This window comes from Chiloscyllium punctatum, chromosome 17 (assembly GCF_047496795.1).
Source record: "Chiloscyllium punctatum isolate Juve2018m chromosome 17, sChiPun1.3, whole genome shotgun sequence".
Lineage (NCBI taxonomy): Eukaryota > Metazoa > Chordata > Chondrichthyes > Orectolobiformes > Hemiscylliidae > Chiloscyllium > Chiloscyllium punctatum.
Window position 1 is genome coordinate 77,503,120 of NC_092755.1, and position 12,295 is coordinate 77,515,414.

The 12,295-nt window shown below is 43.6% G+C and overlaps 1 protein-coding gene across 1 annotated transcript in view; it reads right to left on the reverse strand.

Moving 5' to 3' along the window:
- ddx55 (DEAD (Asp-Glu-Ala-Asp) box polypeptide 55) overlaps positions 1-11,409 on the reverse strand; it is a 28,795-nt gene extending 17,386 nt beyond the window's left edge. Inside the window, exons 1-7 of the mRNA XM_072587613.1 lie at positions 11,230-11,409; positions 9,694-9,744; positions 9,527-9,613; positions 7,514-7,605; positions 7,367-7,429; positions 4,670-4,819; positions 2,341-2,530 (exon numbers count right to left, since the gene is read on the reverse strand). Of these exons, the coding sequence (XP_072443714.1) occupies positions 2,341-2,530; positions 4,670-4,819; positions 7,367-7,429; positions 7,514-7,605; positions 9,527-9,613; positions 9,694-9,744; positions 11,230-11,331 (735 nt within the window). The 5' untranslated portion in view covers positions 11,332-11,409. The remainder of the gene's footprint in view (positions 1-2,340; positions 2,531-4,669; positions 4,820-7,366; positions 7,430-7,513; positions 7,606-9,526; positions 9,614-9,693; positions 9,745-11,229) is intronic.
- Positions 11,410-12,295: the final 886 nt, after the last annotated feature.

Consider the following 12,295-nt stretch of genomic DNA (forward strand, 5'->3'; position numbering starts at 1 on the left):
TGGTCATGGGCAGAGTTCCGGTACCTAGGCATTTTTATTACCCCCACGTTTGATCTGTTATTTCGGACTAACTTTGCTCGCTAGCTCAACAATATTAGGCGAGATCTCCAGAGATGGGAGGCTCTTCCAATTTCATGGCTGGGCCGCATATCTCTCATGAAGATGAATGTTCTTTCTCATGTGTATGCTCCCTATAATGTTTCCCAGGACAACGCTGCAGAAGCTTATGGAGTGGTTTGGTTCCTTTGTCTGGATGGCATCGTGGACCCCTCATCAAACTTACTAAATTGCAGTTGCCTCAAGGAGGGGGAAGGAATTGATTTCCCAGGCATCAGGAGGTACCAATTGAGTTCCCTGCTGTCCTTTGTCTGTGATTGGGTCGGTAATGATCCAAACTCAATATGGCTGGATATTGAGGCCTCCCAGGCAAAGTGCCCTCTTATTAACCTATTAGATTAGATTACTTACAGTATGGAAACAGGCCCTTCGGCCCAACAAGTCCACACCGCCCCGCTGAAGCGCAACCCACCCATACAATTACCCCTTACCTAACACAACGGGCAATTTAGCGTGGCCAATTCACCTGACCTGCACATCTTTGGACTGTGGGAGGAAACCGGAGCACCTGGAGGAAACCCACGCAGACACGGGGAGAACGTGCAAACTCCACACAGTCAGTCGCCAGAGGCGGGAATTGAACCCGGGTCTCTGGCGCTGTGAGGCAGCAGTGCTAACCACTGTGCCACCCACTATTGTTCATGGATAAGATGAGGACAGTTATGGACCACTGCCGGAACCGCATTGTCATTAGTACAGTCAAGGTATGGAGGACGATGCGTCAGAGTGAGGGTTGTTTATCCAAGAGTTCGCCACTTACACCTATAGTTCGCATGCCAGGGTTCCGACCAGGGATGATGGACTCAGGGTTCAAACTATGGGCAGCCAGAGGAATTTCTAGTTTGGGAGACTTGTTTGAGGGGGAGGTTATGAGGGTCTTTTGAGCAACTGAGCCATAAAAATGGGTTGCCCAGCAGAGATCTTTTCCGTTTTTTTCAGGTTAGGGATTTCATCCAGAAGACTACGCTTCTCACTAAGCCCTATAAGCCCAATACAGAGAGGATGTTGCTACATTCCACAAGCACCCTTTCGGTTAGTGCCCTCTATTGCCTGCTGGGTGGCATGGCCTGGCAGGATATTAACCGGTTATCAGAGGTCTGGGAGCAAGAGATAGGAGTGGAGAGCTCTTCTGAAACATGGGAGAACACTCGAAAGATCTCAATCTGTAACAGGACATGCGCTACGCAGTTAAAAGTTCTGCACAGGGCTCATCTGGCACCAGACCATCTGGCAAAGTTTAAAAAAGGGGCATCTTCAGTGTGCCCCAAATGCAAAATAAGGGTATGTACTCTTACCCATTGCTTCTGGACATGCCACAGGCTCCGTGTTTATTGCAGCGCTGTGGCGGGACAGATAGGGAGGGTATTGAGGGCTGAAGTCAAAGTAGACCCGATATCACTCCTCTTAGGTTTAGAATTTACCATCTTTAGATGGGCATGGGAAGAAACTATTTAATATTCTTGCTTACTGTGCACGGAAGAATATTCTGATGAATTGGGTGTCTGAGAACCTGCTGGGCTTGCTGGGATGGCAGATATTAATTATGGACCACATTCCCTTGGACTTTTTCACAAATATGATGCACCACACAACAGACAATTTTTATAAGACGTGCAACCCTACTTGAGTTATTTGGATATAGATTTATCAGTTATCTTAACTAAGGAGTTTGCTTAACCAGGATGATTAGGTTTGTCAAGCCCTGGGCCCTGAAGGGGGTCTCCCGAGTTAACCCGGGTATGTGTACAATGCTCCCATTCCTTTGTTTGGGAGCCTTGCGCAGAGCATAGCTGTTTTGCATTTTGTGTTTTTGTTTTTCTTTCTTTTTTTGGTGTTGTTTTGCACAGTGATAGGGTTTGCTTTGTATTATAGAGTAGGTTAATAGTTAGTAGATAGTAGTTGTATTGTAATTTGTTTTCTTTTCTTTTTATTATACTGATATTTGTGATTTTTTTTCAATAATTTTATAAGTTAAAAAAATTGCTAATTAATATATTTACAAAAATAAACATGTACAGAATTCAAGAAGGAATCAATCAAGATCAAATGATAGGGAAAGACGACAAAATTTGTTCAGAAAGAAACCAAATACATAAGCAACATGTTCAATACCTTCTCCTCAGTGCTGAGGAAACATTAGGGGCAGGTGATCTGCTCAGACTAACAGCAAGCATTGCTTGCTCAAACAGCCTCATAAGACTCATTCACATTCTCAAGTCTTACCATGTAATAGTTGTGCAGTTGGACTGGTGTTTTTTGGGGTCTGTCTGCTGCCACTCCTTTCTCCTTCACTGTGATCCGGACGGGGTTACGGAGTCCCGCTCGGACCAGATTCTCTATTTCCTGTGTCTGTGTGGCTGAGAAGAGGCCTGTTCTTCGCTGTTTTGGCAAAAACCCCAGGATAGTGTTCAGGCTGGTGTGTTAAAATGGAAAAGACACACGTTTCATATGAAAGTGAAGCTTCATCACAACGTAGTCATGACAGTTAGTCACAGTAATGCACAACTGAGCAGCTTGGGCATGAAGGGCAGACACATGGCGAGGGAACCAACAAGGAAAAACATCCTCACCAATCTGATTGTCGCAGGCCTATCTGTTCATGACAGCATTGATAAGAACGACCACCGCACAATCCACATGGAGACAAATACCACCCTCCATTGTGCTATGCGAGATGGTGATAAATGGGACAGACTTCAAACAGATCGAGCAACACAAAACTGGGCATTCATGAGGCGCTAAGGACCATCAACAGCGGCAGAATTGTGCTGTAACCCCATAGCCCAGTATATCCTCACTCTAGCATTACCATCTAGCCAAGGAATCAACGCAGGAAGGCATACCAGGAGTAGCACCAGGCATGTGCCAACCTGGTGAAGCTAACAAACAGGTCTACTCGCAAGATAAACTATTACTTGCCGCTTATGCTGAGTTAAGCGATCCCACAACAATAGATCTGATCTAAGCTCTACCATCCCATTAAATCTAACCAATCAACTAGCAGGAGGAAAAGACTCCCACTAATATGCCCATCCTCAACAAAGGCAGAGCCCAATGCATTAGTACAAAAGGTAAGGCTGAGGTTTTCACACCCATCTTCAACCAGACATGTCGATAGATTTATGTAACCAAACAGATTCCCTTTGGTGAATAATTTAGGTTATTCACTTTGGTTTGGCAGGATGAATGGTAAATAGGAATGTGGAGCTGAAGGGCTTATGCCCGAAATGTCGACTCTCTGCCTGACCTGCTGTGCTTTTCCAGTGCCACACATTTTGACTATGATCTCCAACATCTGCAGTCCTCCCTTTCTCAGAGTCACAATACATCAGCCATGCCACCATCAAGTGATAGAGCTGGTTCAAGTAGTAGTATGGTCAACTCCTTCTCCTAATTCATATGTTTGTACAATTGAGTAGAGGTCAAACAGACGGAAGGGTTTCAAGTCCATGAACTATACAATGTACAAGTCAAGTTGTAAATGACAATCACAGCTGTGTTAGCATCCTCTCCTTTGAATCAGAAGCTTGTGCATCTGGATTCCACTTTGGAGCTGGGCACATACTCTAGCTAGTACTCCACTTCGGTGCGGAGGGAGTGTTAAACTGTTGGACGTATCACCTTTAAGGTGTCCTGTTAACGATATCTATATATCCCACAGCACCATTCAAAGAGTAGTGAAGGACTGATGCTCTTCCATAAATAATACAAAAGGGAAGGCAATGGTATTATTGATGGGCTGTTAATCCAGAGACCCAGGTAATGTTCTGGAGACCTGGTTTGAATCTTGCCAAGGCAGATGGTGGAACATGAATTCAATAAAAATCTGTAAATAATAGTCTAATGATGAGAAGGAATCCATTGTTAATTGTAAAAACTTATCTGGTTCACTAATACCTTTTAGGGAAGGAAACTACCATACTGGTCTGGCCTACATGTAACTCCAGACCCAGAGCAATGTGGTTGACTCTTCATTGCCCTCTGGATGGGTCATAAATGCTGGCTTAGTTGGCAATGCCCTTATCCCGTGAATAAATCAAACAAAACCAATAAAATATTTTTGATTGATGCCACTGTGTAAGAACAGTTAGCTACATTTCCCTACAATATGAAATGAACCACTACAAAACAATACAGACCTGGTGTTTACGAGGTCCTGAAGCCAGAAAAGGCGCCGTATGAACACAAGTACTGCTAATGTCTACCTACCCCAGTATCAATGATGACACTTTAATTAGTGCCAAATTAGACAGCTAACAGAAAAATCAGTTCTTTTAACTAATCTATGACATTTTTTAGCCACAATTGGCCTGAACGAGTAGCACTTAAATAAAAGCCAAACAGCCAGCTTGTGAAACACAAGGTCCTTGTGAAAGGTTTGAGAGCAACAGGGCAGTTGCATTAAAACAAGAGTGGAAATCTTCTAACCACAAAAATCCCAGGTAATCCCAAGACTGGCAAAAATGTAACTGTTCTGTTGTTTGTTTCTTTACAGTGAAGTTCATTCCTGGATCATTTTCCTTCCTCCTTAAAACACTTCTGCAGTGGTTACCTGGCTTCAAACCCCATCTCCAGCAGCTTGTCAGCCTCGTCCAGTACCAACACTTCCAGGGTCTTCACACAACTGGCAAAGTCCAGACCATCAGACCGCCGCCTGAACATGTCCTCTAAACGGCCAGGGGTGCCCACAACAATGTTCCCTCTGTCAAAAAGACAAGAATCAAACTTTTAGTTACTTCCATTGAAAGACAAACATTTCCTCTGTTTATCAAATTACCTCATCATTCCACATTCTTCAAAAGCTGCAGCTTGCATATCTCAGCGGAGTCAGAAAGCCCCACTCCTGAAGTTGTAGGTCAATGATGGAGGGAGTGCTCTGGTGACACTGGGACTTTTAAGCTTCTAAATAGGCATTAAATCAAGGCCCAACCTACACACTTAGTTGGCCAGAGGAGATTCCATTGAGCATGTGTTGGGGTAAGGACAAGGATAGGCCCTGGAACACAATGGACAATTTCTCAAATATGACAGCCATTATTTTCTCTCCACTAATGTCCTTTGATTGTTTAGTTCCTAAGCAGCCCAGCCTAATTCACACACCTAGAAGACTGAGAGGGGATCTGATTGAAACGTATAGGATTATGAAAGGACTGGACACTCTGGCAGGAGGGAACATATTTCCGTTGATGGGGGAGTGGCGAACCAGAGGACACAACTTAAAAATACGGGGTAGACCATTTAGGACAGAGATGAGGAGAAACTACTTCACCCAGAGAGTGGTGGCTGTGTGGAATGCTCTGCCCCAGAGGGCAGTGGAGGCCCAGTCTCTGGATTCTTTTAAGAAAGAATTGGATAGAGCTCTTAAAGATAGTGGAGTCAAGGGGTATGGAGATAAGGCTGGAACAGGATACTGATTAGGAATGATCAGCCATGATCATATTGAATGGCTGTGCAGGCTCGAAGGGCAGAATGGCCTACTCCTGCATCTATTGTCTATTGTCTATTGTCTACCTGATTTGACTGATTTCATTCCAAATTTCAAGTCCTCAATCAGTATCACAAGAAGGTGCAATTTCTCTGAGTGATTCAACTTCTTTAAAAAGTTCATTCATAGAATGTGGGCATCACTGGGTGGGCCAGCATTTATTGTCTGTCCCGAGCTGCCATTCAGATGGTGGTGAGCGACATTCTTGAACTACTGCAGTCCATGTGGTGTCAGAACACAATGGTGTTATAAGGGAGGGAATTCCAGGATTTTGACACAACGTAACTGAAGGAATGACAATACATTTCTGAGTCAGGATGGCGTGTAGTGGTGGGGCAGGTGATGTTCCCATTTATCTGCTAAACCTAACCCTTGCCATTCTTGATAGTAAAGGTCATGGGTTTGGAACGTGTTTTGGTGAATTTCTGCAATACATTGCACTGCAGCTACTTAGCAGTGATATTGAAGGTTGTGGATGTTTACGGACGTGGGGCCAAACAAGCAAACTGCTTTGTCCTGGATGGTGTCAGGCTTCTTGAGTGTTGCTGAAGCTGCACCCATCCAGGCAAATGGGGAGCATTCAATCACATTCCTGATTATGCCTTGTGGACAGGCTTTGGGGAGTGAGGAGGGGAGTCAATCGCTTCCCTATTCTTAGCTTCTGACCTATTCATCACCACTGTATTTAAATGGCTGGCTCAGTTGAGTTTCTGGTCAATGGTAAATCCCCAGGTTTTTGACAGGAGGAGATTCAGAGGATGGTAACACCATTGAATGTCAAGAGACAGTAGTTATATTCTGTCTTGTTGGACATGGTCATAGTCTGGCATTTGTGTGGTGTGAATGTTACTTGCCATTTTTTAGCCCAAGCCTGGATATTGTCCAGATTTTGTAGCATTTGAACATGGATTGCTTCAATAACTGAGTCATCGTGAACGGTGCTGAACATTATGCTCACCAATGATTGCACACCCACTTCTAACCTTATGATGGAGGGAAGGTAATTGATGAAGCAACTGAAGGAGGTTGGGCTTCTGATGTTATGAAAAAAATTAATAAAAGTCAACGGACATGGTTTATTTGGACTTTTAGAAAGCTATTGATAAAGTCCCCCTACAGCACTTGGTTAGCATCACACCATATGGGATAGGAAATAATATACTGGCATGGATTAATGATTGGCTAACAGATTGAAAATAGAGTGAGAATTAGTTGATCATTCTTACATGACTTAGTTGTGACCAGTGGAGGTACCACAAGGCCCAGTACTTGTGTCCCAACTGTTTGCAACACATATTCAATAATTAAGAATTGAGGATGGACATTTTCAGGAGAATTTGGACAGGCTTAAATGATCATTCAAGAACATAGCAGACAGAATATAATGCAGAAAAATGTGAGGTTATCTGTTTTGATGGGAGATTCAGATGTGCAGAGTATTTCTTAAATGGCGAGGGGTATGAAAACATAGATATGCAATATGTCATTAAATGTTAACATGCAGGTGTGTAAAGGGTTAAGAGGAAAATGTGGGTACAAAGCAGTGAAATGTTTGATCAGTCATGATAGTATTAGGTGACAGAAGTAGTTTGACAGGCTGAATGGCCGACTCATGCTCTTGTGTTCCAATTCATCACCAAAATAACAGATCAACTAAAAAATGAGCTGAAAGATTGAAATAATACAATGGTAGATTCGAAAAGACCCACTGATCTGCTCTCCTGTCAAATGAACCAACAACAGCAGAGTGGGGTCCACACTTACCCCTGCTTCTTGAACTTCTTAACGTCTTTCATCGGATTGTTCCCACCAATGAAAATAATCTGTCTGAACACAAAACGTAAAATTTATTAAATCTATCAAAGGAATACTTTCTCACATGCAATATACATTCACCGTATCCAAACTGACCTGAACTGTGGGAAATGCACCAAGAACTGTCTGATCACTTCATCAATTTGGATAGCAAGCTCTCGTGTTGGAGTAATAATGAGTGCACCAACCTAAATGCAGTAGGATAAAGATTACTCTTCAGAATTTATATGTAACACTTTTCATAACAAGTACAAAAGTCAAGTGAAGTTCTACTTTCAAGTGCACTAACTATTATAATGTAGGAAAACAAGATAGGTCTTTGCATGGCTTTCAACGTTATGATAAAATACATATCTTTCACATCAACGTTCTTGAAGCTTGGACATTTTGACCAGACTTGTCCCAAATGACTGAATTGCAACAGTAACTGTGAATTCTCTGGCCCTTGAGTCGGGCTGATGTTTGACTAATGTCTCCTTGGTGAGGAAATCTGTCATCACTACATGGTTAAACCTTCATGAGATTCATAACAGCCCTTTAAAAAGGCCTTGTCAAGTACTCAATAAGACTGCTCACAGGAAATTAGAGCTGAACAATAAATACTGATTTCATCATCGATACCCACGCCCAGAGAATGAAACACAGGTCAGAAGAATGGGGGTAGCACATTGATAAGGCCTTGAAGGTGGTAAATAGGATCCCTGTTTTTACATCCAGAGAATTAATTAGAAAATATTACACAGTCATTAGCTAGTTCAGTTTTATCCATAATTTAAGGAAGGATATAAAAGCAAGAGGGGGCTGCGGTGGTGCAGCAATAGTCTGGACTAAAGGGATTGAGTTAAAGTCCCACTTACCCCAGAGATATATCATAGCACACCTGAACGTTTTGATTTAAAAAACCATAAAAATAACAAATACAAAGTAAATTCACTAGGACTTCTGGAACATTATAGGGAATTGAGGGGGTCTTATGTAATTGAGAAGTTAGGATTTGCTCACTTGAGCTGAGATTAATTTTTAAGATTATGGTGGGTTCTAATCAGATAAATATTTTAAAAAAGCTTCACTGGACAGTGAGATGGAAACCATAGGCTTAATTTTAAGATAGTCACAAACAAATTACAGGAAGGTTAGAAAACCTGAAAATGGCTAAAATATCAAGTTATCTGCAGGAATTGCTGTTTTCCCAATCCAGACAGTCGCTTGGAGAGTAATTGTATGGTTTCTAGTCCATGTTAGATGATATGAGAGGATTACAGAAGGGTGGAATTAGACTGGGTGGGAGATGGAATAGCCCAGAGTGTAATGCCAAGGTCAGACTAAACGCACAGCCAAATCATTCAGCTAGCCTAGAGAAAGGTAAGATCCCAAGTTTTAATAAGCATCAAAGCAAATATCTACATAATTCTCAATTCTCATAATAGGGATCATTAATCCTCATTCCTGTTTACCAAGCTTTCCCTGCAGAGTCAGAACCATAAAGACCAGAGCCTGGTCTCCAGTGTGGACTGTTAGCTGATAAATGACACAGCGGCAATCAGGATTTCAGCCTCCCTCAACCAGGGAGACAAAAATCTGACCAGAATACCGTCAACTTGCAGTGTTGGATTAGACAGTCTGTGCTCAAGCTCATCTCCAGTGATATCGGGAGGAGCTGCAGCCTACATTATATTTAGAATCAAAAAGATGTAGAAGAGGAAATAAAAAAATTAGGTTTTCTTTAGCACTTTTCAACCCCTCTAATGGGATTTACAGTCAATTACTTACTTTTGGAGTGTAGTCACTGCTGTAGGGAACATGGAGTCAATTTACACGCAACAAGATCCCACAACCAGCAATGAAAGTGACACATTTTTGTCATTTTGATCAAAATATCATCTAACATTTCATCTGAAAGGCAGACAATGCAGAATTCATTTAGAACTGTAGTGCAGCCTGGACTATAGGTCCTGGGTGCTGTGAGAATGAATCGAGTAATGATTCCCTTGCTAAGTAACATTCCCTAAAACTAAAGGCCAAGTAATACCACAATGCAATTTCAAACATTAAATTCAAATATTTATTTGACAAAACACAGAAAGGAATAAATCTCCACCAGAAACGAACCTGCAGGTTCTTTAACTTCTCCTCCCGTTTTAGAAGAATTTCCAAAATAGGAATGACAAAAGCCAAGGTTTTTCCACTGCCGGTTACCTGAGTTAAAGTAATACTGAAGATTATCACATGGCAGCTGAATATTGAACCAATACCAGAGACAGAATTAGATAACTTACAGCTTCTGCTGCTACATCCTTGTTGCTCATAAACAGAGGGATTGTTGCAGACTGCAAGAAAACACACAGACAGTAGAGTTATGTCTGATAATAGGGTTATGTATCACTTCCTATCCTATTCTGAAGACATGGACATTCTCAGGTATTTCACGTCAGTATTGGATTTAGCACTGGCGTCAACACTGGAATTCCTTTTATAAACCTAACCACCTCCTTCCCCCTGAAGAGGCTCCTCAAAGCCTATTCTGATGAAATCAATCTTCATTTGACTTAGTTCGAGGCAGCTTAGAACATGTTACTACGTTAAGGATGCTATCTAAATGCTACCATTGTTACTCTCGGAAGTCTGTTCAAATTTGATTCCCTTAGTTTGGTGGAATTTCTCATTGAGATACCGAACTGTGAGTACTTTAACGTTTGGGCAGTGAAGGTGTTTAGTTAAGTTGATTTGTTGCACAGCTGACATTCTAGACAGTTTCAGGCTGACAGCTTTTCAACATTAGTTTCAAAGGAAAGCTGTTTATTAACAACTTAAACTTAATGAAAGTTAGTCTGGAAACTGAAACACGAGGATTCAAAGGTTCCCAGGTTTGATTCAAAGAAGTACAACATGAAAGGCAATCCAGCCATCATGAGCTAGTTCTTCAACTGAAAATACTTCGAATTAATTTCCGCAGACAGGCATTTCTGTGCTGGAAAAGTGACTCCAAGATAGTGCATTGCTCCCCCTAGTGCCAGGGTATGCTAAATCACAAAGTGGCTGAAAGACATTCCTTTTGCAAGGTGGAACCAGAGCTTGTGGGTCTCTTCTGGCACCAACACCATAAGTAAGGAACTAGCAAGAGACTGAAAAGTAGGACTTCTAAGGCAGTAGTCTCAATATTACTCCAAGTAAGCTATGCTTCAGAGAAGAGAAAGTGGAAGATTGAATGAATGAACTCTTGGCTGGAAAAATGGCACAGGAAGGAGGACTTCAGATTTCTGGGGCACTGGGCCCTGAACAAGCAGGTGACACCATACTAGGAACAAGAACATTATCTCAGGGAGTGAGGTTCATCAGACTGATTCCCGGGATGGTGGGGCTGTTGTCTGAGGACATCCGGCTTGTACTGTCTCGAATGTACAGGCATGAGAGGACAGAAAATCTAAAAATAAGTGAGTGACAAAACAAGAGGAATACTTACCTTGACGGGTCTGGAACTAAGGGAGACAGTCTTAGCATAAAAAGGCACTCACTTAGGACCGAGATAAGGAGGAATTTCTTCACTGAGGGTTATCTTTGAAATTCTCAACTTCATCGAGTAGGTTCAAGTCAGAGATTGTTGGATTTCCACTTACTAATGGTATTAAAGAATATCGGATAGTACATGACGGAATTAATGAGTATAATCAGCTACGGTCTAGACAAACGGAAAGAGCGAAGGGCTGAATGGCCTCCTCCTCACCCGTCCCGTCCCGTCCCCAGCCGAGCCGGGTTGTGCTGCGGATCCGCCTCACCGACACTCGGGCCCCAGCTGCCCTCGCCCCCGGCGTTACCTGCACCGGAGTCATGTGAGTGAAGCGGAGCTCTCGGATTGTCTGTAAAACCCGCGGGTGTAGTTTATTCTCCATCGTCTCCCACTCGCCTGGGTCCGCCATCTCCCTCTAGCACCGGCCGCCGGTCCGTCACCATCCACCCGCCCTCCGGCCCGCTCCTTGTTCCGGTCCGTCACCCTCTACCCGCCCCGCTCTCTTGTTCCGGTCCGTCATCCTCTAACCGCCCCGCTCCTTGTTCCGGTCCGTCACCCTCTACCCGGCCCGCCACTTGTTCCGGTCCGTCATCCTTTACCCGCCCCGCCGGCCCGCTCCTTGTTCCGGTCCGTCACCCTCTACCCACCCCGCCGGCCGGCCACTTGTTCCGGTCCGTCACCCTGTACCCGGCCCGCTCCTTGTTCCGGTCCGTCACCCTCTACCCGCCCCGCTCCTTGTTCCGGTCCGTCACCCTCTACCCGCCCCGCCGGCCCGCTCCTTGTTCCGGTCCGTCACCCTCTACCCACCCCGCCGGCCCGCCACTTGTTCCGGTCCGTCATCCTCTACCCGCCCCGCCGACCTACTCTTTGGTTCCGCGGTACTTTCCGCAGAGGCGCTGTTGTCCCTGGAATTGAGGGAGTGTTGGTTCCATTAGGTCTTGAAGCTTTAATTCAACTATTTTATTTTAATTCAAATACTAACGGTCGCAGTGATTGGGTATTAAGGGGCAAGATCTACTAAAAACAATAAATGCTGGAGATCACGGAGGGTCAGGCAGTATGCACGGAGAGAGCAAGCTCGAGTCCAAATCAGAGCTGAAGATATAGTTCTTAGGGCTACAGGAATCAAATCGTATATGGAGAAAGCAGAATCAGGGTACTGAGTTGCATGTTGAATGGCAGAGCAGACTCTAAGGGGTGAATGAGCTATTCCTGCTTCCTCTGTCTCTGTATGATCCAACATATGATTCTTCCGCTGGTAAAATATAGTTTGTTTCGCCTCTGGTTACTGTATTTATCTGCAAGTGTGCAGGTGCTACATTAGCAGCTTTGGCTAGGTTCGGTCATATCTGCAGCACCACAAATGCAGTGGA